This window comes from Homarus americanus, unplaced genomic scaffold (genome assembly GCF_018991925.1).
Source record: "Homarus americanus isolate GMGI-L3 unplaced genomic scaffold, GMGI_Hamer_2.0 scaffold25611, whole genome shotgun sequence".
Taxonomy (NCBI): domain Eukaryota; kingdom Metazoa; phylum Arthropoda; class Malacostraca; order Decapoda; family Nephropidae; genus Homarus; species Homarus americanus.
In genome coordinates this window covers 320539-348209 of record NW_024744272.1, presented here as the reverse complement: position 1 = coordinate 348209, position 27671 = coordinate 320539, and the positions used below count along the sequence as shown (strand labels likewise).

At 44.3% G+C, this 27671-nt stretch overlaps 1 protein-coding gene across 1 annotated transcript; it reads left to right on the top strand.

The window, feature by feature from the left end:
• Window positions 1-17017: 17017 nt before the first annotated feature.
• Window positions 17018-22333, top strand: LOC121877680. Its single transcript, XM_042383505.1, has 8 exons — window positions 17018-17097; window positions 17460-17642; window positions 18036-18306; window positions 18409-18549; window positions 18708-18883; window positions 19405-19588; window positions 20198-20384; window positions 20668-22333. Exons 1-8 carry the CDS (start codon window positions 17093-17095, stop codon window positions 21963-21965), a joined length of 2445 nt encoding a protein of 814 aa, XP_042239439.1. The 5' UTR covers window positions 17018-17092; the 3' UTR covers window positions 21966-22333.
• The last annotated feature ends 5338 nt before the right edge of the window (window positions 22334-27671 follow it).

The following is a 27671-nucleotide window of genomic DNA, read 5'->3' as shown; positions in this document are numbered from 1 at the left end:
CCCCTCTCCCTCCCTCCCTACCCAGAAGGTCTACCTACCTACTTACTATCCTACCCCTACCCCAACCTTGGTGTCTCCGTCCCTTGTACCCTACCTGCCATACAACAGCTAACCCGCCAATGTACTGACAGACTGAAACCTCTTAGAAATGTAGCGGGGTACAGCCCACATTATGGTGCTAATATTAGAATTGTTAAAACAATGTACCTAGGCTATATAAGATCTCTGATAGATTACCACACACCAGCCCTGGTCCTTCGTGACGGGAAAAGCATTGACAAGCTCGAGAAAATGCAAAATAAAGCACTCAGAATTATCCTAGTATGTCCCATAAGCACTAAAGTACTTAATATGAGGAAAGAACTTGGCATATCCAGTGTCAAAGATAGAATAATTGAAGTCAACCTCATGATAGCCCTGAGGCTTCTACGTGGTGATCCTGATAACATTGTTTCCTTAAAATTGCTAGAATGTATGAACCATGGAACTGGCAAATCTAAATAGATCCAAACTACAGCTACACATATGAAGATGTTTGGACTAGACCACCTGTACAAAGTTGAGACACAACAACGCTTCCTGCCACCCTGGCGGACAGTTCCCTTCGATATCACAATACCGACATATCCATCTAAAAAAGTAATTTTACAAAGTATTCATCCCCAACACACTGCCAAAGTGAGAGCTCTTGGACACATACACACCCTACAGACTGATGATAATATCACACAGACCATCCACACTGATGGATCTCTTAACACCGCCTGTGGGAGGATATGGACTTATATGGACTTTGAGGGGTTTGACAAAGAGGCCCTGCAAACCTCTGTGGTGGATAGTGATACAATTGATACAAGTGACACAGGTGAGGGCCAATAATTGATATTTCTCTTAATTATTAATTGTGTGTGCATAACAATACCTGAATTCAAAGACAAAGAAGAGCTGATGGACCAGCTCTTGGAGATGAATTTTGTCAAGTCTTTATTTACAGCGAGTCTCCTTAACTATTGGTCCCGAAGGAGGAGGAGAAGAAGGAGGAGGGGAAGGAGACGGATAAGAAGAAGAAGAAGAAGAAGAAGAAGAAGACTGTGATCAGTGAGTCGTATCGTTTCCTTGGTGATGGTGTTAATACAACCGAACCGTAATATGACCAGAGACGATATATGTGTGTGTGTGTCTGTGTGTGTCTGTGTGTGTGTGTGTATGTGTGTGTGTGTGTGTGTGTGTTTGTTTGTTATGGACGCATCTATAAAAAGGTAGAATTTCAAATTAGTAATATCTCCTACCTGGTGCTAAGTGAACGTATCTAGTTTATAATTCAACTCTCTATGCAAATTTCAACGCCTTGTTTATCGTATTTGTGTATGTTTAAGCTTAAAGTATCCAGTTTGCTTTGTCCTCAGATCTCCAGTTAGCGGAAAAATCAATATAAGAAGCTTAGAGAAATTGGTCTTTTAGATACAATACAATGGCGTTTTCCCCCTAAACCCTCGTCTTAGGGTCATAGGCTGGGGAGGAATCATTCTAATTTGTTAACAAAGCGACAAGCTCATAAACACGTGAGAAGTGACCACCCCGCGCCCCGTCCACAGTTACCCTGATCATTATGGGGGTAACTCAACTGTCTGTTACCTCCGTCGTATCCGCCAGGGGATGCGAAAGGGCGCCCCAATGGAAGCGAACGAGCGAGTCGCCGAGTTGTCGTTTTCTAAAGATGATAGTCAATACATGAATCGACTCTTGTTTTTTTATTCAAACTCAGGTATAACTCATGTTTTGGCGCTTGTTCTTCCAGTTATCAAATAGTTTGTTAATGTATGTAGTGGGAGTAAAATATTATGTGTTATGGTGTAACTGGTATCGTAAAATACCCGCAACATCACCAGTGTTATGCATTGCGGTGGGTCTACTGTGTTCGGTTCTTTGACCACGACTTCGAATCCCACTTTACATAAACTTTGAATTTAATTTACTATATATTAACCTTGAATATATTTGATACGATTTTAGACAACATTAGAGTATTTGTTTAATATCTAACGTGAAATTATTGATCCTTTTACCATAAAGCGACATCGAAGTCAAGACCAGCAGGAGAAACGGACACAATGGGACTGGTGTAATGGCGGGGGTCGGGCAGGAGTGTGAGGGCGGAGGAATGTGGAACTAATGTGTGTATTTACAACTAATATGAGCCTCTGACGTCGCCAGAGGCTCTCACCAGGGAGGCAAATACAACCATATATGCACATATACAGCATAAGTGTGTGTATACAAACGTTCATATAGACATACACGTAAAGTATACAGGCATATAATATACAGTGTCTCGAGTCGCGGCGACAAATCTACGAACGATAAGATTCTCAGATAAGTATCAACTCGAGAAGACATTATACCCTTGAGGAATATTTCACACGATCTGTTCAAATGTTCAACTGACTGACAAAAGCATATATATTTTTTCAAACGCAACTGTTCTAGGTTGAACTGTCTCTATTGCATGTATGCCTGTGTTGTCTGTATGTGTATTGTATACCTGCGATGTTTATGTACGTATATTTTATACATACACTATATACAGTCACTCAAAATATTATCTTTACAAAATTGTGCTGAAAAAATATGACACAATGGACGAAGGATTTTGATAACTCTACCGAGACAACTGGAGTCACAGTGTTCATTCTGAAATTCATCATCTCCCCCCACCCCCCACCAAGTAGAGATAGATTTTTTAGTTACTATACTGCTAACTAAAGCTCCGTCCACCTCTCCACCTGAACCACGAAACCCCGAGATTCAGACTCATGAATCCGAAGTATTTATGGACAGAATAATGTACCAGTCTACTGCTTCGGGTTCACGAATCTGAATCTCTCGGAGGGTTCGTGGTTCAGGGTAAAGAGGCGAACGGAACTTTATAGTAGCTGAATGTGCAGTCACCCAAAAAAGTCCTGTCGCAAACCACGATTCAGACTCGTGAACCCGAAGCAGCAGACACTGATACATTATTCTGTCCATAAATGCTTCGGATTCAAGAGTCTGAATCTCGGGGTTCATGGTTCGCGACAGGAGTTTTTTGGGTGACTGTACATTGTATATTGTACCGTCAATGTACAGTATATCGCTTGTAAACATGCATTGTGTAAGTACTGTCACGGTCGACAAGGTATCCTGGTGCTAGTAGATAAGGGATAGATAAGGGAAGTGGCCAGCAGTTGACCAACCACAGGAAATGACACAACAATTGGGATTTTAAATGAAGAAAAACAAACAACTGAAGGACTTACGAGATAATGATCATGTATACAGAGACAACTAATAGACTGATACGTTAATGGCAATAGACACGTCCACACCACCACCATTACCACACACAACTACCACCATACACCACCACCACCATACACCATCACCACCATACACCATCACCACCATACACCACCACCACCATATACCACCACCACCATACACCATCACCATCACCACCATACACCATCACCACCACTACCACCATATACCACCACCACTACCACACACAACTACCACACACAACTACCACCATACACTACCACCATACCAACCACCATACACCACCACCATACACTACCACCATACACTACCACCATACCAACCACCATACACCACCACCATACACTACCACCATCACTACCACCCACAAGACATAAAGTGATAAAGATTGCTAACTCCGTCCATCACTTTAGGACATGTGTCAGTCACACCGCCCTGGGAGTCCATTACCACGTCACTAACACGTCATACACACGTCACGGACACGTCATACACACGTCACGGACACGTCACTGGACCGACAGGCTGGAGAAGGAGATCCTGTATTGAACCTAAAGTGAAATCCTCAGTAAGATCAAGAGCTCGATTTTTTTTTGTACCTGACTTAAACAGATCAATGGCTGGCTTCCCTGATCAACTAACTGATATGCTGAGAGAATTTTTTTTATCTGAAGATTTTTTTTCCCCTCCTGTCGTCCTTTTTGGTTAGGTTAGGTTAGGTTAGGTTAGGTTAGATTTTAAAGGTTAGGTTAGACAGGTTAGGGTATGTTAAGTTAGACTAGGTTAGATTAAGTTAGGCTTGGTTAAATTTGTGTTAGGTTGTATAATCATCAGGTGAAATAAGGTGGGAGGAGGTGTCTAATCTCTCTCTCTCTCTCTCTCTCTCTCTCTCTCTCTCTCTCTCTCTCTCTCTCTCTCTCTACCTAATACGACCAGGTACACGCAAGGGCCCCCTGACGTAGGCATTCCTGTGAGCTACACCATTAAGGTCACACCCCTGGAGGCGAGCCACCCCAAAAATGGTGAGGAGGGAGGGAGGTCACGCCATTAACGACGCCATTGAACGATTGCCCTTAATGGTACATCTTCAAACACCTGTGTAAAATATTCCTAAAATACACTAATATCTTTACCATAATTGACCTTAAAACACACCTGCAGTTACCTAAAATTTATCCCAGTCACCTGTATGATCCTCGTAATTACCTTAAATTTACCTAAAACACACCTGTACATCATATACCAACACTACCTAAGCACACCTGCCTAAGCACACCTGTTCATTAATAACTCAAAACAAACCTGTAAAAACCTTGACATAATTACCTTAACACACCTGCACATCTATTTACTTTTAGACACACCTGCGTAAACATCTTAAGTTAGCGCTAAAAATCACACCTGTTCATTAATGAATCCAAATATGAGGATGGTGGAGACGGAAGGACTGGTGGGGGTGGGGGGGGGGTAGGGAGGTGAGGGATGGTAAGAGGGGAGGGGGTAATTAAAGGCCATAAAATAATTGAAGACTAATTGAGGAGTCACAGGTAAATTAGTTTAATTGTGGCCAGGTAGGTAGGTAGGTAGGTCGTCCCTCTCCCCTCCACACTACCATCCCGCAATCTCCTTTCCCTCACCTCACTAGCACCACCACCACACACACTACCACCATACTACCACCACCACCACACACACACACTTCCACTACAATATCACTACACTCTGCCCACACTATCACCACCTCACACTATCCCCACCACACATTACCAACACCACACACTACCACCACCACCATTACCACACCACACCATACTACCATACTATCACCATCCACACACACACAACCAGGTCTCCCCCACCCCTTCTCCAGACACAACCACACACACACACACACACACAGTCTCCTTCTAGAAAACTTTAGAGATGCAGAGTCAACCAAAAACTAGGACAGTCATACACACAACTCATCTCGGAATGGGGGGGTCCGGATATTGGCTGATTTCTTATGTATACATCTTTACAACCATCTCTGGGATATGGTCTTGCCTTCTGAACACCCTAAATGTATCTTGGCTTCCACTCTGTCTGTCTCTCTGTGTGCCTGTCTGTCTGTTCCCATTCTATCCTCCATTCCAAACTCTCTCTCTCTCTCTCTCTCTCTCTCTCTCTCTCTCTAATGACAACATGAAACGTGTGGATTAGGCTCCAGAAATGATTCCGTACTAGTGACCTTGTACATCTTACCTTGTGTGTGTGAGTGTGTATGTGTATGTGTGTGTGTGTGTGTGTGTGATGAGATAGAGAGAGAGAGAGAGAGAGAGAGAGAGAGACGTGCATCCTTTCAAAGTAAAAGGCTTATCTTCTACGTACGAAACAGATCATAGTCACTAAGAAAACAAACAACTAACTTCTATAATGTACTTAATCTAATATTTCCCCACATTCAGACTCACTTAACAAACATCAATACAACACAAACACCAAGAATTAAACATTATTTGGATGAGTCATGGTTGCTGTTTGGATGAGTGTTTAGTTAAGTGTTTTTGTCGTGTTTTTGTCACCTTTCTGATACAGTTTGATATCCTCAGTCTCTTAGATTAGTTAGTCATCATCACTACAGTCTAACACGCGCGTTCTCTCTTGTAAGGTGAGGTGCTGGAGTGAGGTGAGGTGTTGGAGTGGTGGAGTGAGGTGAGGTGTTGGAGTGGTGGAGTGAGGTGAGGTGTTGGAGTGGTGGAGTGAGGTGAGTGGAGTGGGATGTTGTGTATGATGGGTTTGAGTGGCGTGGGTTAGGTGATCTGGGTTGGGGTGGTTGTGAGTGGTGTAGGGGGGGTGACTGGTATGGGTTTGAGTGGTGTGGGGTGAGTGGTGTGTGAGTGGGAGAGGTTGGTTTAAATGGCGTGGGTTGGGAGGAAGTGAAGGTCATCTTATGCACTCGGGAAGACAGGTCATCTCCCTGTAGCAGGTGAGTGAAGGTCAAGATAGTGACTCTACTCTGATGAGGGAGAGGTCACCAAGGCCAAGTACAGAGGTGTGGAGGTCACTTAATGGTTGTTTACTACACAGGTCAGCTGATCGTCAAACTGAATCACACAGACTCTCACCTCGTATAACCTAACCTAACCTAACCTAACCTAACCTATAGCCAACTGTGATTCTGGCAGCAGCTACATCACTGAGCTGAGTCACACATTTATTCCGGTCGTATTGATGCTTAGTGTCCTTATACCTCTCTAACTCAGCCACTGTATCCATTTATGCATAAATACTCTTAACATAACGATGAAAACCAGAACTTAACTCACTCCACGTTGTCCAGTTTCCCGTTTTCTGTTTGTATGTTAACTTAGTAGGAAATATTACCGTATGTTCACTCTTATAATGTTAAGTTATTGTTCGTATTATACCCCAGTCGTGTATATAGCGATATATTACTACGTATCCCGCTCACTGTCTGCCTTCCTTGATGAACTCACCGACGAATTGGTTTTTAATTTTTTTCATCAGTCTGCGGAAGTGTTATTTTTTAAAGGTCGTCTTATTATAAACTCTGCCACACGTACGACCATACTAACGGAGCTAAAATACATCCTTCACTTTTATATTTGGATGTTAGGTGTTGATAAGAGATAACAGTCAATCCTCGTTACTCACACACAACGCTAGCGAGAGAGAACATCACCCAGCCTTAACACAGTGTTGATATAAGCAAAGGAAAACACAGATAAACATAAACACAACTTGATTAAATTAACTCATAGAAAACGATACCTCACAGAAAGTGGCCAGTCTACGTGTTGTTACGCCCTCTAACTTAACAGGTATTTAAGTACGTGTTATACCAGCAGTACCGTGTTATACCAGCAGTACGCGTTATACCAGCAGTACTCGTTATACCAGCAGTACGCGTTATACCAGCAGTACTCGTTATACCAGCAGTACTCGTTATACCAGCAGTACGTTATACCAGCAGTACTGTTATACCAGCAGTACGCGTTATACCAGCAGTACTCGTTATACCAGCAGTACTCGCTATACCAGCAGTACTCGTTATACCAGCAGTTATACCACAGTACGTGTTATACCAGCAGTACGTGTTATACCAGCAGTACTCGTTATACCAGCAGTACTCGCTATACCAGCAGTACTCGTTATACCAGCAGTACTCGCTATACCAGCAGTACTCGTTATACCAGCAGTACTCGTTATACCAGCAGTACTCGCTATACCAGCAGTACTCGTTATACCAGCAGTACTCGTTATACCAGCAGTACAGTACACGTTATACCAGCAGTACTCGTTATACCAGCAGTACTCGTTATACCAGCAGCAGTACGTTATACCAGCGTTATACCAGCAGTTATACCAGCAGTACTGTTATACCAGCAGTAGCTCGTTATACCAGCAGTACTCGTTATACCAGCAGTACTCGTTATACCAGCAGTACTCGTTATACCAGCAGTACACGTTATACCAGCAGTATTATAGCTTCTAAGGGCACTCTATGACCCGATAAAAAACGAACCGTGTTCTTCCTGTGGTGGTTAACAGGGAGGGTCGCCCTAGAATATTCTCAGCTGGTGTTTTCAGTGATGACAAACACACACACACACACACACACACACACACTCTTTAGGAAAGGAAATACACCCCGGAAAACTGACAGATCCGGTTTGTGTTGTGTGTCAGGGAGGGATCACGTAAAGATTAGCCACCACTTTATTTCAACATTTAACACCCTAAGGCTAACCTAACCTAACCTCACCTAATCTAACCTTTCTTCCAACCCCCACACACGCATACACTCCTGTCTTCCACACACACACACACACACACAGACAGACACAGACACACGTTACCTTTTAAAAGACGTATCACAAAATATAAGTTACTGTAGGTTCAGCATCCAAGGCGCTGCTCTGCATACCACAGGCACTTACCTAGCCCGCCTGGGATGCTTACTGACCTGCCCTGGATACTCTATGGACATGTTATGAGATATCTTTGAACTGCCCTGAAATACCCTGGACCTGCCCTGAGATACTCTATGGACATGTTATGAGATATCTTTGAACTGCCCTGAGATACCCTGGACCTGCCCTGAGATACCCTGGACCTGCCCTGAGATACCCTGGACCTGCCCTGAGATGGACCTCTGATGGACATGTTATGAGACATCTTTGAACTGCCCTGAAATACCCTGGACCTGCCCTGAGATACCCTGGACCTGCCCTGAGATACTCTATAGACATGTTATGAGATATCTTGGAACTGCCCTGAAATACCCTGGACCTGCCCTGAGATACCCTGGACCTGCCCTGAAATACCCTGAACCTGCCCTGAGATACCCTGGACTTGCCCTGATTATCCTAAAGGCGGTGAGGGACCTGAAGCTGTGTAGGAGGACCTGAAATGTAGTGAGGGCGAGGCTAAAACGACACACACACACACACACACACACACACACACACACACACACACACACACACACACACACACACACACTCATCTTCTCGTTCTACAGACCGTAAAACCACCACCCGAGACAGACACTCACACACGAGAGAGAGAAAAACTTAGAAAAAATCGTGCTGACACCCTTCAAACACTTACCTACTGTACTATCTCAGTCACTTTAGAAGAGACAGAGGTAGAGATAGACAGAAGCACAGAGACAGAGACACAGATAGAGATAGACAGAAACACAGACAGACACAGATAGAGATAGACAGAGACACAGAGACAGAGACACAGACACAGAAAAACAGACACAAACAGAAAAACAGACAGACAGACAGACAGAGACTTCCATTCTTGTGGTCACACCTGGACAGTTACTACAGCTGGGTTATTCCACAAGAGCTCGTAGAACCCAGTGTTTGGTGGCTCCTCCTGTGTTAAGTAACATGGGATAAACCTAACTGACATAAACAGTTTACTTAAAGGCTGAGAATAACTTGAGAGGGGTGAGGGAGGTAAAGTGAAAAATACACCTTTGTTAGTTATTTGTTTATGATGGTCTCTCTCTCTCTCTCTCTCTCTCTCTCTCTCTCTCTCTCTTTGTATATTTATATATTTACTTCAACACCCCTCTTCCTCCCTCTCACCTTTCCCCTTCCTCCTCCCCTCTCTCCCTCACTCTAACTCCTTTCTTTTCCCTCCCTATCTCCTCATCTTTTCCCATTTTCTCCCATCCTCCTCCTCTCTCTTTCTCTTTCCCACCCTCTCGCTCTCCCACTTCACCTACCCCCCCCGCCTCCTCCCTCCCTCTTCTCTCCCACCTCATCTCACCCCCCCCCCTCGCCTCCCGCACTTAACTTATATAAAAGCCACAAGAGTTAATATCTCGCCTCAAAAACCTCGGGTCGTTGGTCCAGCATTTCCGGTCCGACAGCAGGAAATTGTTGATAGTAGCTGTGATGGGTCTGTTGGCTGGTGAGGGAGAGCCAGTCCCGTGGTGTACCGTGCTGTGTGAGGCTGTGATCTCTGCTGTACCGCGCTGTGTGAGGCTGTGATCTCTGCTGTACCGCGCTGTGTGAGGCTGTGATCTCTGCTGTACCGCGCTGTGTGACTGCTGTGATACCTATAGTACTGCGCTGTGAGAGACTGTACCTTGTTCTGCGTGAGGCTGTGATCTCTGCTGTACCGCGCTGTGTGAGGCTGTGATACCTATAGTACCGCGCTGTGAGAGACTGTACCGTGTTCTGCGTGAGGCTGTGATCTCTGCTGTACCGCGCTGTGTGACTGCTGTGATCTCTGCTGTACCGTTATGTGTGAGTCTATAATCCCTAACGTACATTGACCTATTATAATCTAACCTTATCTAACCTAACCTAACCTAATCTAACCTAACCTAATCTAAGTAGAGTCTGGTTATGTTATAATAGTCAACATCGTTTTAATAAAGGAAACATATTTATTTTTTATCATATATGAACTAATTTTCCCCATAAGAACAATAAAATCAATCAATTCCATTTGGGTATAAACTACAGCTGTTTTTTAAGGTTTAATTGGTAAGTTAATGACTATTTAGCGCATCATATACATACAGGGTGGCGCATAAAATTATTATGGGATAAAGAGACTTATGCACCGCCCTGTTTATCATGAAGGGGGAGGAGGTAAGTAGATATAATGTTCAACAGATGATTATTTAGGGTTGGTTGAGTCAGGACTACCCCCGCCCCCCACCGCCCCCTCCCCACACACACTCGACCCCTTGTCAACGCCGTGCACAAGTTCTCATTAACCCTCATTGTTCATCTCGGTGACCATTTTTGGCGAGATGTTTTAATTTACTCTCTCTCTCTCTCTCTCTCTTTCAGATAACTTGGAGAGATGAAAGATACAAGAAGAGATAATTAGTGGCTGAGAAAGAATAATGATAAGAGCGGTGTAGGAGAGGAAGTGGTAGACGAAAGCAGTCACAGTCTTCCCTCCCACCACTATTTACCAATCATGTCGCCTCTTCCTCCTCCTTCAGCGTCGCCTTCACCAGTCTGGCTCACACTGGCACTCTTGTTGTGCCTCTTAGTGCAAGTGACGTCACTACAGAGGCCAGCCTCCGACCTCCTGACGTCACCCAGCACCGTCCCTCCCAGCCACACTGAGGACGCTGTCCCCCGCCAGACCTTCGGAGGGGAGGGTGAGGACACCACGCTACAGGACTCCTCGCTCCTGCCAGTACACAGCACCCTACAGGACACCACTACATCTGGGGATACGATGAAGGGATTGACGGAAATACTGCAGAAGATCCTGACGAAGGAAACCGAACAAGGAACACGTAGACAAGAACTTCAAGCAAACAACAACCTCAGCAACAATAACAAGAACAATCACAGCAGTAAAAACAACAACAACTACACCTCAGGTAAGACTTGGTTGTGCTTCTGTTGTAGTGGCGGGAAAACACCACCAGATTCACAAAGGCTCTTAAGGAGACTATTCCTCGTAAGGGAAGCTGTAACAATGGTAAGATTTTGTGCCTTGATTTATCCCCTAAGTAAAGTGAAGATATATAAGTAAGAGTTTCAGAACAGGTCAAGTAATATTGTATATGTGTGTGTGTGTGTGTGTGTGTGTGTGTGTGTGTGTGTAGACGTGACCTGTGAATGAAGACTTAACTTACGTGGAAGTGTTGAAAGGATAAAACGACTGTATGACATGACAACACGACTGTATGACATGACAACACGACTGTATGACAAGACAAGGGATTAAGTCATGTTGTTCAAGTGATTAAGTCATCGTGTTCAAGGGATTAAGTCATCGTGTTCAAGGGATTAAGTCATCGTGTTCAAGGGATTAAGTCATCGTGTTCAAGGGATTAAGTCATCGTGTTCAAAGGATTAAGTCATCGTGTTCAAGGGATTAAGTCATCGTGTTCAAGGGATTAAGTCATCGTGTTCAAAGGATTAAGTCATCGTGTTCAAAGGATCAATAGAAAATAAATCATATGGTAAAATTTGTCCTGTTTAATTTGATTCTCTTATCTATCTACATTTTGTCGGTGTTCGCGATGATAATGTATTCCTGGGCGTGAGGAAAGGTCATCCGGCCAGGCTTAAAGATCACGGAGGAGGGGGAGTGTGTGTACAATGTTTACAAACAAACAAACACATGATTGCTCGAGGTTAGTAGCTGGTTATGTCGGAAAGGAGGAGGGTCGTCTCTTATTCGTAATATTAATTTTTTTATAAAGTTTATTCAATTATTCATTTTCGTTGTATTATTCACAAGATTTATTCATGAAATATTATTGCTTTTGTATTATTTTATTTCTATAGTTTTGTCAATTATTCATTTTTATTATTCATTGTTATTTATAATCTTCCAAGGTCACTCTGAGCCCTCACTAAGTGGGGTGTAAGTGACGGTGAGCTAGGGTGGTGACTTTGAGAGAGAGAGGAGGAGGAGAGGAGAGAGGGAGAGAGGGAGGGAGGGAGAGAGAGGGAGAGGAGGGAGAGAAGGAGAGAGAGAGAGAGAGAGAGAGAGAGAGAGAGAGAGAGAGAGGAGGAGAGGGAGGGGAGGAGGGATAGAGAGGAGGGAGAGAAAGGAGGAGGAGAGGAGGAAAGAGAGAGGGAGGAGAGAGAGAGGAGGAGAGAGAGAGAGAGAGGAGAGAGAGAGAGAGGAGGAGAGGAGAGAGAGGAGAGAGGAGAGAGGGGAGAGAGGGAGGGGAGAGAGAGGGAGAGGGAGAGAGGGAGAGAGGGAGAGAGGGAGGGAGAGAGAGAGAGAGAGAGAGAGAGAGAGAGAGAGAGAGAGAGAGAGAGAGAGAGAGAGAGAGAGAGGAGGAGGGAGAAAGGAGAAGGAGAAAGAAGGAGAGAGAGAGAGAGAGAGAGAGAGAGAGGTACTATAAAACACACAACAACAACAACACTTATTTATTTCTTTCTTTCACTAGTCCCCTCCCTCACTGACTCATCGCCTGACTCATCGCCTGACTCAACGCCTGACTCTAAGTGGTCTGAGATGGCCGGAGGGACACGGCCAACTATGAAGTGAATCGGCCAGCCAGGCAGAGGTCGGCACGTAGGTGACAGGGATGGATGTGAGGGAAGGTGGGGCAGGAGGGGAGGGGGGGTGGGTGAGGGTAGGGGAGGGAGGGTGGGTGGCATGGTGGAAGGGGGAGGCAGGATAGGAGGGAGGGGTGGGGTGGCAGGAGGGGAGGGTGGGGTGGGCAGGGTAGAGGGGAGGGTGGGGTATATGGTGGGAAGGGAGGTGGGGTGGCGGGTAGGAGGGAGGGTGGGGTAGGGAGGGAGGGGGTGGGCAGGGTAGGAGGAGGTGGGGTGGGGTGGGGATAGGGTGGGGGTCAGGGTGGGGAGGGAGGGTGGGGAGGCAGGATAGGAGGGGAGGTGGGTGGGTAGGGTAGAGGAAGTGGGGGGTAGAGGGGGTATGGTGAAGGGAGGGGCAGGGTAGGGGAGGGAGGGTAGGAGGTGGCAGGGTGAGGGGCAGGTGTGAGGAGGTGGGAGGGAGGTTGGAGGGAGGGGTGGTGGCAGAGGGAGGGTAGGGGTGGCAGGGTAGGGAGGAGGTAGGTGGGGTGGGAGGGTAGGAGGCTCCACCAGTACCAAACCGATCTATACGGTCAGGAATAGACAACCTTCGACCAGCATCCGCCAGTAGGGTCGGCGGAATATGAAATAAGGCCCTCAAAACACCCATATATGATAGGGTAAGATGTCTAGTGCCGGTACCGACAGACAATAACTGACCCGTGACACAACCCTAACACACTATTAGCTTAGTTTCGGCGGTCATTCTCTACCTCCTCCTAAATTTCTTCACTTGAACTATACTCTCCCCACCTCTAATCTTTTCACCCTCCTTCCCTACCAAAAAAGTGGGGTGGCAGGGTAGGGAGGGAGGGTGGGGTGGCAGGGTAGAGGGAGGGGTGGGGTGGGGTGGGGTGGGAGGTAGGAGGGAGGGTAGGGTGGGGTGGGAGGGTAGGAGGAGGGTGGGAGGGTGAGGAGGTGGTGGCAGGAGGGAGGGGGGGTGGGGTGGGGAGGGAGGAGGGCGGGGAGGGGTAGGGAGGGAGGGTAGGGTGGGGTGGGGTGGAGGGAGGAGGGTAGGGTGGGGTGGGTAGGAGGAGCGTCTGAGGGTAACGTCCTTGCCTTGAAGGAGAGGAGTAGTCTGTTAGGAAGGGGAGGGTGACTCATATGATGACGTCATATTGTGTTCTCCTCCCATCATCTCTCACCTCTCTACTCCCTCCCCCTCATTACCCCTCCATCAACTCCCATCACCCCCTTCCCCTCATATTTTGGCAATTATGTGTTGCATTGCTGCGTAGGTCCACTATCATGTGTACATCAGCTTACATTTGTTCACTCTCCCCATAAAGTATTGCCCCCCGGCCTGATGTATTTGACATAAACACAATAACACGAGCACAACAGTCTCGGTTCGGTTGGTATTTCTGATTGAGAGTTGCACCTTCATTCTTTCTTCTTGCACCTGATAATCACCATGTCTGATTTATACCATCTAGAGTCTACATAATGTAATGAAATAGGATAAATTGTTATACCATATCATGAGTTACCCCGCTTAATTATCCACCTTAGATACTATTTCAGCCCCAGGGGATGTGTAGCCAAATAAGAATATAACGTTTCTATGTTTTCATGAACCGAGGTTACAACGAAATCACTTAGAACGAAATATCAAACGCTATGATCCGATATCACATTCATCTGCAAATTTAGTAATTACAGGTGTATTATGATGCCGTATGCAATGACAATGACATTTTGATTTACTGCATTTCGATATTATTTCTGCCTCATTGATGAGGTAACAATTATTAATATAATGTATCGTCTCATGATTCGTGCTGGCAACTGAACATTATCTGTTACGCACTACGAGACGATATCTGTCGGTACAAGCTGTGTTTCCTAAATGGGTCTCTCGTACGTTGGTCAGGGATTTACAGCAGAAAACAACCACTATTTGATTGTCGTTGATATATTTTCGCTAAATTAATATTATTATATCAGTCTACTAAAGATGGAGCACGGTGATTCACCATAATTACATCAAATGCCAGAAATAATAACTGACAACCTCACAGATACTAGGAAGGCTTAACAACACAATCGGTGACCGGAAATATTCGTCCCATACTTTTCTGGGAGAGTGTACTGTACTGTCTCCTAGATACACATACTACTCCTGTGTACATATCTTCGGACAAAACCGCGACACGACTTTTGCCTTTGATTGTACACCTAGGTCTACTCTCCCCGTGTACACGTAGACTTACTCTCTGTAAATACATAGGACGTCGCCATGCACAGATATTACTATGTATGTTATTGTGTTTCATACGATTATGGCCTTTATTACCTTCGAAAATGAGAAGTTACCGAGATATACCCCCACCCACCCAATACTAAACAATATTGGTTGCACAAAGTGGGCAGGACTTTGAAGTAGAGAGAAATTATTTGGAGAAACACACAACAAATAAAAAAAATAGCTAACGAAACCAAACCAAACGAAACTTCCTAACCAGAAGGACCTGACCTAACCTCTGAACCAGGTGGACGGACCCCAGTATGTAAAACAACTAACCTTAATCAACAGATGCAGGAATATAAAATGATGCCGCTTGAATGAGGAAGATGTGCAGTATGGTGTTCAGATCTTTGTGATGTGCTTGGAACCTGTACAGAGGAATATATGAGCGATAAAGTTCTTTCTTGATGCCGGCACGGAACACCCAACCATCACACACAGACGCCAACTTGCTACTACCGTAATTCAAATCAGAAATTGCACATGCTCCCAAGTCATCCGCTGATTGGCTCACAAGTATCATATGACATCCAAACTTCAACTGATTGGCTGAGTAATAAGTAAACAATCGATTTTCCCGAGAAAAGTTTCCATCTGTAAGTGAAATAGAAAAGTCTAAATAACTCAAAACTATAAAACTCCCGAAGGAAACGCTCTAGAAAAGTTTATTTATTTATTGCTTCATCTCCTTATATAAAAATCAATGCAGAGTTCCGTGCATGGTAACTTCGAAATATTAACCCAACTCTCCCCATCTATACCCAAGCCTACTCTCCCCATGTGCACCTAGGCCTACTCTCCTCATGTACATATAGGCCTTCTTTCCCCACTCAATGAACCCTCACTTTTTCTTCCCACTCACCTGACTACGAAACCATACCATTTAGCGTCTCTAAATACCTTTCTCACCTCTCTTCCCCACCTATTCTCCCCACCTCCTCCCACCCTCCCCACCTCCCACTTATCCACCCCATCTATTCTCCCCCACTCACCCACATTTGTTTTCTCTGGCCAGGCTCTTCGTCTCAACGTGCAAGGACCAATGTGGATGGATCACAAGACGTTGATTGTGGAGCTGGTGGTCTTGGCTGATAGGAGTATGTATCAACACTATGGCTCAGTACCCGGAGTCGAAAATCACGTCAAGAAAGTTGTCTCTGTGGCCAATGGCGTGAGTAAAGATCCTTGGGGTTTTTCTTCGATTTTATTTATTATTTTTTTTTTTCGTGGGGTGTGGCTGTGGGTGGGGAGGAGGGTGGGGTGGAGTGGGGTGGGGTGAGTTTGTAATGAGAGTAATATTAATTTCTTTGTGTTTGTAATACTGAATATTTATCAAAGTAATATTTCAATTTATTCACTCACTCACTCACTCCTTCTTCCCCACCCACACACGCACCCATTTCACCCCATAATTTACCTCTTTACATCCCCCACGCCTTACACCGCCCACAGTTCCTGAACCGTGTGTCGTGGTGGTGCTAACGGAGGTGAATGGGAAAGAGACCAAATCAATATGGTGAATGATTTTGTCGTTTACTGAACGCCATGATGGATTACCGACCTTGTTGATGAAGGAGGAGCCCCATCTGCCCAACGATAATATGTTCTCTTAACGTGAGTCAGAGAGAGAGAGAGAGAGAGAGAGAGAGAGAGATTGTGTTAATGTGTGTGTGTGTGTGTGTGTGTGTGTGTGTTCTGTTAAGGGAATGTACGAATAATGTTAGGATTTGCACAGTCTTTTTCCACAGTTAGCAATTCTAAATAATAATAATAATAATAATAATAATAATAATAATAATAATAATAATAATAATAATAATAATAATAATAATAATAATAATAATAATAATAATAATAATAATAATAATAATAATAATAAAATAATATAATGTGATATTGACTTTAAATTTTCTGCACCAGGCGAATCGAATTTCAAGGCAAAACGGTAGGGAAAGCGTTGACGGGAGAAATGTGCAAGGAAACACTTTCTGACGATAATCAATCAGTTGAGAGGAAGAGACAGTTTCTCACATATATATCTCATTATAACCTTTTCGTGTTTTCTCCATTGTAGTTATCAAGTGAGAAACATTATTCTCAGACTGGCCATCACCATACCCTAAGTTCCTACCATAGTACAGTCGCCCATCCACCATAATCACCATTGTATTGAAGGAATTACACCATAAACACTGTTTCGCATCACCACCACGTTTTACCACTATACCATCACTATATTACATCATCATCATTAGGTCATAATAATTCACTACCTATGACACTATACATTTTCACTATATCACCATACTACACTATATTACTGTATGGTCGTGTTACAGGGAGAAGACGTCGGTGGGTGTGGTGTCAGATGATGGTGATGACTACGGCAAAGTCGGTCATATTCTGGCACATGAGATGGGGCATAACCTGGGTATGAAACATGACAATGTGGCCCAGAAAATACTCGGCCAGCAGTGCCACTGTTCAACTGAGTTGTGTATCATGCACCACGGAGTCAGGTGAGTGCCATATAGTCTAGTCAGTGCCACATATAGTCTGGTCAGTGCCATATATAGTCTGGTCAGTGCCATATATAGTCTGGTCAGTGCCATATATAGTCTGGTCAGTGCCATATATAGTCTGGTCAGTGCCACATATAGTCTAGTCAGTGCCACATATAGTCTGGTCAGTGCCACATATAGTCTAGTCAGTGCCACATATGGTCTGGTCAGTGCCACTTATAGTCTAGTCAGTGCCACATATAGTCTAGTGACTCTAGTCAGTGCCATATATAGTCTAGTCAGTGCCACATATAGCCTGGTCAGTGCCACATATACTGTAGTCTAGTCAGTGCCACATATAGTCTGGTCAGTGCCACACCCTTGAGTTAAGAATGATCTTTTTTCTCTCAGTGCAACATATGACCCCAAGCTGGCCTGGAATTCCTGTAGTAGAAAATTCATCGACAACATGTTGGAAACTACGGCCTTGGACTGCCTGAAGAACGTCCCCACGACTGTGTTTATCTCTGGCAGCTGCGGTGACGGCGTGGTGGACCCTAACGCCGGGGAGCAGTGTGACTGTGGCCCCGTTGAGTTCTGTGACAACCGCTGCTGCGTCGCCGCCACCTGCCGCCTCGCTGTCAACGCTTCCTGCGCCACTGGGTCATGTTGTGACACTCAGGTGAGACTCAACCTCCTGCTGTGACATTCAGGAGAAATAAACTTTGGTCAAATTTTCATGTGGTCCAAAACATCTCCTTGACTCGCTGTGTTGTGTCGGCAGACGTGTGAACCTAAGGAGTCGGGGAACATGTGTCGTGCCGCTTCCTCCGATTGTGACCTCCCCGAATACTGCTCAGGTCACTCCGAGTACTGCCCTGACGACGTCCACAAGAAAGATGGCGTTACCTGCAGGTGGGGCAAGGTGAGTCCTGAAGTCCTGTGTGGCAAAGAAGGGAGAGATTGTTATGTTTTTGTTATTTGAATATGAGAAGGTCTCTCTCTCTCACGTGCACACACCAATTCTCTCTCTCTCTCTCTGTTGTTGTTGGTAGCCGCCCATTAACCAATTTCACCTGCCAGGGTCACTGTCATCAAGGAGGGTGTGGTAGCCACGAGGGACGGTGTGAACACGTGTGGGGGATCAACGCTCAGGTTGCTCATCACAAGTGCTACTCCAACTTCAACAGCAAGGGCAACGGAGATGGCAACTGTGGCAAACACCCCAAGTACGATCAATATCTACCATGCACTCCCAAGTAAGTACACACACCTGCCGAGGAAGGTTAGTTAACGTACTTGTGCTGGATAGTACATAACAACTGCTGTCTGGGTTTTTTTTGAGCTGACAGTCTTATGTTTGACAGTCTAATGTCTGATAGTCTAATGCTTGACAGTCTAATGTCTGACAGTCTAATGTTTGACAGTCAAATGTCTGACAGTTTAATTTTTGACAGTCTAATGTCTGACAGTTTAATGTTTGACAGTCTAATGTTTGACACCTAACCACCACCCTTCACCACCACCCATCACCACCACCACCCATCACCACCACCATCCTCACCACCTACCACCACACTTCACCACCACCATCCTCACCACCACCACCACACTTCACCACTCACCAACCATCACCACCACACCATCCTCACTCACCACACCTCACCACGACACACCTCACCACCACCACCACCCATCACCACCACCAACACTCATTACCACCACCCCTCACCACCACACCTCACCACCACCACACCTCATCTACTGTCCTCCACCACAGAACACAACACTGCGGTACCCTACACTGCATCCCTCCCAGTTACAGCAAGACGCGCTTCGACGACCCTCACCACAACTCCACAGACCAGGTGGATGGTCATACCTGCAGTTTTATCATCGCCTACGAAGCTTACCCTGCCCAGGACTGGCTCTCTCCCGACGGTGCCGCCTGTGGGACTGATAAGGTAACAAACATGAGGAGGGGGGGAGGTGGGGTAGGGAGAAGGGGAGGTGGGTAGGGGAAGGGGAGAATGAAATGAGATAAGATAGAGGAGAGAATAGGAGAAAGAGAGAATGTAGGGAGAGAAAGAGAGAGAAAGTATTAGGAGAGAGAAAGAGAGACTGAAAAGGGAAGAGAGAGGAAGAGGGGAGAGGGAGAAAGAGAGAATGTAGGGAGAGAAAGAGAGGATGAAGAGAGAGAGAGAGAGAGAGAATAAAAGAAGTAATACCTGGCTGTTTCTCATAGTTACCAACCTAACCTAACCTAACCTTCAACAATCTATTGGTTAGTTGAATAATGGTACAATATTTTTCATAGACAACAAAGAATGACGTAAATGGATGGTGAATAATGAGAAAGAAAGATTACATTACCACTATTGTTCATCGTGCAGAAAACTTTTATTAGCAAAGTGAGTGAAAATGATTACTTGACTACCGGATGTGTTTGATGATCTGCAATATATCTTAGCCAGTGTACTCTCTCTCTCTATCTCTCTCTGTCTCTCTCTCTCTCACACCCTCCTCCATACACCACCCTAACACACATACCTCCCTCATCTCTCCTTCTACAGATGTGTATCAACCAGAAGTGCGTCATGATCCCTTCTGCTGGCGGGGACTGTGCTGGCGGGTGTTCCGGACATGGCGTTTGTAACAACCTCGATCACTGCCACTGTGACCCTGGCTACAGCCCCCCAAGCTGCTTATTCCCTGGTACTGGGGGGTCTATAGACAGTGGGGCGGTAAGTGAAGCACAAGGTGAGTACAGGAAGAAATTGATGGATAGAGATAGATAATGATATAAGTAAAGTTAATTAAGGAGGTAGATAGATAAAAGAACTTGTTATGTGTGTAATTAAGAGGCCCTATATAGAGAAAAGTCCTCTTAATGATGACAGTTAAGTTCATAGACACCTAAGAGTTGATAAGTGAAGTAATTAAGAGCTAATTAATATGATTAAGGAAGGGGGGGGGGGTATATGTCCCAGCTGCTAGGCGACAGAATGGAGGATCTTCGTTAAAGAAAATATGTTTTTTCCAGACTACAGTGGGGTGATCACGGCCTCGTGGGTGTTGGTGACCTTGGTGGTGACGGTGTTGGTGATCATGTGCTGCTTCTGGGGTTACATACGGAGGTGGTGGGAGAGACGGGGTCGCGGCTGTGTATCCTCGAAACTCCCTTGCTGCGCCTCCTGCATCGACACCTGCTGCTGCCCGATCATGACGAAGTTCACCCACTGGCTGGTGACCGTCGGCTCGTCCCGGGAGAAAAACCGAAGTGTCAAGAAAGAAATTCACACAGGAGACGCCGAGGAAGGAGTGGACGAAGCTATGGTCTGCTCCGTCGACGTGGATTTTAAGGGAGTATCTCACACCAACTCCTGGGGCGTGGCGGACCAGAAGCTGGTCACAGATGTGATCACAATCACGCCCAAAAATTCTCCGGATTTACGGAGGAAGATCCAGCTGCCCTCAAATTCACCAGTTCTTCACCGGAAGTCTGTAGACAGTCTCGACCGTCCAAACTATTTCCAATCTGTCTCAGTAGACTCCGGTTGCGTGTCTGATTCTGACGAAGGCATCTCAGGCAAACATTCCCCAGTGCACATGTCGATGACCAGTCTGATTAGTGCCTTCAGGAGGTTTAACACGAAACGTGGTACAACGCCACCGGAAAATGACTCACGACGATCTAGAAACTTGGGGAGTCTGAAATCGATGCCACTTAGTCGGTTTGTTGTGGATCCTCTGGCGGGGAGTCGCAGCTCCAGGCAGGTCACACCTCCCCCAGACCACATGAAGCATGGCTTCCGCCGCTCCATCTCTACTGACGTTACCAGAGGGCGGCATGGAGGGGCCCCACCACCCCCTCCACCCTCACTCAAGCCTCACAAGAGCGACGACAACTTAATAAGCAGCAATAAGTTGGCTAATAATCATTTTCTTTCATCCGAGAATGGAAATATACACAAAATTAATTCAGGCACTCAATCTGGCTCCCGTAGCCATCATTCTTCTGATGACGGGTCAGGAGTGGACTCCCAGGCTGTGAGGAAACCAATAATGCCTTTCAAGAAATCTCTCTCGCCGCTAAAACCTTCTCCTCCTCTTCCACCACTGGCGAAATCGAAACCGTACACCGCCAGTGTGGGCAAGAACAGCGCCACGAACCGTCAGAATGGCAACATCAACAAAGTTCCTCTCAAGCCTCCACAGATTATGACGTCAAACAACCAATTAAGAACTGGAGGGTCAGCGGCCAACAACACAACAAATTCTGGAAACACAACCAAGAAGAAAAATGTGCTGGACATGGCGCGAAAATTTGAAGCCTTGTGAGACACTTGCGGAAAACAAATACAAATAGAACAGTTTGTTGACTCCTCTGTGAGACGACCAGTAGCGTCTTCCGAGGCGAAAATAAGGAAACATGTGATGAAATGTTGAATATTTTCTGAAGCATGACGACTCAAGGTCTGATGGTGAATCTCATAACATTTTCTAGTCAAAGACAAACTCATCAACAGTTACCAAAGACTCATGAATTGTCTAGTGTCTGCTTGGTGGTTGTATTTAAAGTGTAAACTATCACAGAACACGACCTTTTGTTATGATAATTCAAGACAGGTCAAACAAGTGAATTTAAAACGTGTATCATTTAGGTTTAGCATTACGTCAACCCAGCCGGTCTCTCACTGCCAGTCACCCCCGACTGATGTTGTTAACGTATAACACTACTTGTTAACGTGTCTGTCACCACTTGTTAACGTGTATGTCACTACTGTTAACGTGTGTCCGTCACTACTTCTGTTAACGCTATCATCACTTGTTGATGTGTGTATGTCACCACGGTTAACGTGTATGTCACCACGGTTAACGCGTGTATGTCACTACTTGTTAACGTGTGTATGTCACTACTTGTTAACGTGTGTATGTCACTACTTGTTAACGTGTGTATGTCACTACTTGTTAACGTGTGTATGTCACTACTTGTTAACGTGTGTATGTCACTACTTGTTAACGTGTGTATGTTACAACTTGTTAACGTGTGTATGTCACTACTTGTTAACGTGTGTCTGTCACTACTTGTTAACGTGTGTCTGTCACTACTTGTTAACGTGTGTATGTCACTACTTGCTAACGTGTGTCTGTCACTACTTGTTAACGTGTGTCTGTCACTACTTGTTAACGTGTGTCTGTCACTACTTGTTAACGTGTGTGTATGCTCACTACTGTTGTTAACGTGTGTAGCGTCACTACTTGTTAACGTGTATGTCACTACTTGTTAACGTGTGTCTGTCACTACTTGTTAACGTGTGTCTGTCACTACTTGTTAACGAGTGTCTGTCACTACTTGTTAACGTGTGTCTGTCACTACTTGTTAACGTGTGTCTGTCACTACTTGTTAACGAGTGTCTGTCACTACTTGTTAACGTGTGTCTGTCACTACTTGTTAACGTGTGTCTGTCACTACTTGTTAACGAGTGTCTGTCACTACTTGTTAACCTGTGTCTGTCACTACTTGTTAACGTGTGTCTGTCACTACTTGTTAACGTGTGTCTGTCACTACTTGTTAACGAGTCACATACATAAATGACTTGCTTCCTAAAAATGAGATTAATTAATCCACTGAGACTCTACCTTAAGTGAAAAGAAAACAGTTTATCTTACGACTTTTTGTGAATATGTTGTGCTCATACCACGGCTCACTTATGTTGTGCTCATACCACGGCTCACTTATGTTGTGCTCATACCTCGGCTCACTACAGCCGGTTCCTCATACCCTGCCCATTTTATGTTGTCTCTCATACCACGGCTCACTTATGTTGTCTTCATACCGGCTCACTTATGTTGTGCTCATACCACGGCTCACTTATGTTGTGCTCATACCACGGCTCACTTATGTTGTGCTCATACCTCGGCTCACTACAAGACTGATATTATTGGTATTTATTATATCAAAACCACTGCTTAATTCATTCCAATTTTGGTTCATATTAATAACTGATAACAAAGGAAATTGCAATAGATATTTATGTTAATGCAATAATAACTTTTTCTTATTTACCCTTTACATAAATGATATTGCAATCGATGTTTGATGTATTGCAATATTTAAAAAAAATTAGTTACCATTGCAATAGGTGTTCAATTCAGTGTAATATTCGTTTTTTTAGGGGGGGTAGTCACCTAACCTAACCCTTAAGTTCATTTTGTGATATATGGAGAATAATTTTTATATGGTTAGGTTAAGGTGTAATTCAATTCAATTTCAATTGTTTATTCCTTGATAGAGGAAGCGGGATCCTAGTGCTGTCACTAGGTACCCCTGTACAATGACACCAGAAGCATCTGGCAAGTGTGACAAGTATATACAGTATAAATATTATAAAGGGGCTTACTAAAGCCTAAGGAAGGAAGGATATTCCTTTAACACATAATCAATATTATTTACATAATATCTGGCCAGTATGGGGAGGATCATCGTGTCTCCGTCAGGGGGTCGTGGAGTGGTGGTCCAGCAGGCGTCATGGAAGCGTTGTGTGTGGGGACATCTTAGGAGGTAGTGGATAAGGGTGCGGCTGTCGGGTCTTCTGTATAATGGTTAAGGTGTATTATTGTGAATACTCAGTGTTATAATACTTCATTAGGGTGTATAATGTATAGAGGGTGTGTATATATACTGTACGCGTGTATGTATGTTGGTGTATGTCCGAGAGTTGTCAATCATAAGGTGCCTTTAATGAAACGGATACGTATTAAAATAATCATACAAACATACATACAAATACACACGCAAACACACATACACTATGCACACACACACACACATACACACACACACACACACACACACACACACACACACACACACATTAATGGTTAAGTATGGTTTAATATCTGTCTCTCATGCCTTACAAATCATAACATGAGCATTGTGTAAATAATGACACGGGGTTATTAATAAAATTTTACATGATATATGATGAAATTAATTAATTTACGGTATAATGACACATCTTTATAACATAACGTAACCAAACCTAAACTAACCTAACCTAAGACGATCACTCTGCACCGTAATAAGAAGGTGTCAATACTTTCGAGTTAGCCCGACTGCATACCGAGGCAGACAAGTGCCAATGCCGGAAAGACGTTGCCGCCGGCCCTCCCGCACTACCCTCCACACGTGCTACATCTATGGAGGACACTGCCGGTCCCGTATCGGCCAACTCTTTAGTGTGTGATGAACCAACTACACCACCTTGAAACCAAGATAATATGACCTTAAAGACATGTCTACCCTCGGAGCCAGGACACACACCGATAAGATAGCCAGCATCATCCGGTAGACTCCACTAACACCAAGTTAAATATAGTGGCGTCTCTAGAGCTTTAAACCTTCAACAATAACAGAATTTTTTTTCACATCCGGGCAACCTGCTGGTGACGTCACTGATAGAGTTGCAGGAGGGTCAATCAATAATAATAATAATAATAATAATAATAATAATAATAATAATAATAATAATAATAATAATAATAATAATAATAATAATAATAATAATAATAATAATAATAATAATAATAATAATAATATGAAGAAGAAGAAGAAAAAACAATAAATAAAATAAACAAAAATAAAAATATAAGTACAAAAAACAAACAAAATATCTAATGTTTGAGAAGAAATCCATACATGACATTCATAAAAAAAATGAATAACACAATGAAAAGAATTACCATATGAGTTTACGTTAATAACCAGCATTATATTCTTACATTATACTGTTAATCTGTAGTTACTCCCTCCCTATATATTTAATTCCTATTGTGATCCGCCAAAGCTAAGGTACTAATGAAGTTGATGATAGTCTTGACTTTTAAGATATTCACAGTTAAATTATCCAAAGTTACCATTGGGATAAAGGAATTACACAGCCTCCTGAACTAACGAAGACCAATACTAGCAACCTCCAGAGAGAGAGAGAGAGAGAGAGAGAGAGAGAGAGGTCAAGCTAAAAAGCATACATACCATAGAAATGTTTTACAAGTACAGGTATAAAGACAATAACAACAGCTACAATTACAGGTCCAGCTACAAATTCAGAGTACAGATAAAGATACAGGAATAGGTTCAGGTTTCAATAGTTCAATAGTTTAAAATCCACTGTAATCCTTGAAATTGATGACTTAACATATTGAATACGACGACTTAACACCTATGAATACAATAAGATAACTGTATATTAACCGAGTAACTGTTTGGTGACTACCCAACTTCCCGTCCTGTTCGGAAGCATGAGGCAAGCGGCGGAAACGAGTGCGTGTGTGAGTCAATTTACGGCGAAAGAATACCGCTGTCAGGTTAAGAAATACTGAGTGTGTAACGTACCATCTCTCCATTACTGAGATAGACAGAAAGAGACACAGAGAAACAGAGGGAGAGACATGGAGAGACAGAGACAGAGACAAACAACAGGTGAGCCATGTTATCAACACCCTCGAGGTAGCAGCAGCTATCATCCCACAGGACGCAGCTGCACTTTTCCAAAATTAGTCTCGCTATTATCTCCTGCCAAGCTTATTAACACCAGTAAAGGCAAACACAATTAATGATAATGTAAACACGATAGATATTACACACACACACATACACACACACACACACACACACACACACACACACACACACACACACACACACAAAACACACTATTTTGAGTCAATGTTGGCGAACCTCAAAACAACGAGATATGTAAACAAAACTCCAGTTACCTGTGCAGATGGATGCGCAGTAGCGATGACCGAGGCCTAACCTAACCAAACCATAATTGGGAGAACCTGAAGATCAGACACCCCTTTAGTTTATTTATACCTGAGAATTAACCACTCTAACGCTAACCCGACTTAACCTAATCTAACTTAAAACCTAACCTAACTTAACTTAACTTATCTTAACCTATTCGAATCCTTCCAGGTTAGGTTATGATGTTTATTCTTCATGTGAAATAAACTAAGGGTATCTAATATTCAGGTGACATAAGCTGTGTTGTTTGATCATCAGGTGGTCCAAGTGGCTACAGTGCTCTTCTATCTCGCGGTTCACTGGTTCGTGCCCAGGTGAGAACGAACACCTACTTTTCAGATGGGGAAGTAAAAACGATCGAGTGTAGTGTCAGCCACGTTGCTTCCTTGTTTACCATTGAGTTAGGATTCAGTGTGCTATATCCGCACTGCCCTAACTGGCTGTCAGGCGTATGGAGTTAACTTTCACATAGTAAATAAAACTGTGACACTCCTTTAGCCTGAGCAAGAAGACCTTTTATGTCATCACGTTATGAAAAAATAGATTAGTGGAAAGGTTTGGATTATGACCTGACATGACAACATCATCTTTACCTAAAGTTACTAACCTTGCCCCTGTGTGGCCTTGTTACCTGTGTGGCCTCGCTACTTGCGTGGCCTCCCTGCCTGTGTGGCCTCGCGACTTGTGTGACCTCCCTGCCTGTGTGGCCTCGCTACTTGTGTGGCTTCGTTAATTGTGTGGCCTCGCTATCTGTGTAGCCTCGCTTCTTATGTGGTCTCGGTACTTGTGTGGCCTCGCTACTTGTGTGGCCTCGGTAATAGTGCGGCCGAGCGACTTGTGTGGCCTTGCTACCTGTGTGGCCTCGCTACTTGTGTGGCCTCGTTACCTGTGTGGCCTCGCTACTTGTGTGGCCTCGCTACTTGAGTGTTCTCGCTAGTTGTGTGGCCTCGCTACTTAAAAAATAATAATTATTGTTAACCAGTATTAAAATTCAATATGAGTGTAGTGTACTTGTGACTCACCGAGTATATGCAGTGTAGAGTCGTCGAAAACATTGCTAGATTTATCATTGTTTTGTATTAAGATCTGGTCATTGTTTTTGGCTGGCCCTGCATACACACAGAGCCGGAGAAGAACACAACAAAGGCAAAGACACAGTCCTTGGTGCCTGTGGGTGTGTGATGACTGACGGGGCATTCCCAGTACCACTAAGTCCTATCTTGTAAAGGACTAGT

Bases quoted from the DNA above. Each gene is read 5' to 3' on its own strand.
- LOC121877680 (XM_042383505.1), top strand. The intron at 18,307-18,408 runs GTGAGACTCAAC...TTGTGTCGGCAG, and splicing joins GGTCATGTTGTGACACTCAG to ACGTGTGAACCTAAGGAGTC. The intron at 18,550-18,707 runs GTGAGTCCTGAA...TTCACCTGCCAG, and splicing joins TTACCTGCAGGTGGGGCAAG to GGTCACTGTCATCAAGGAGG.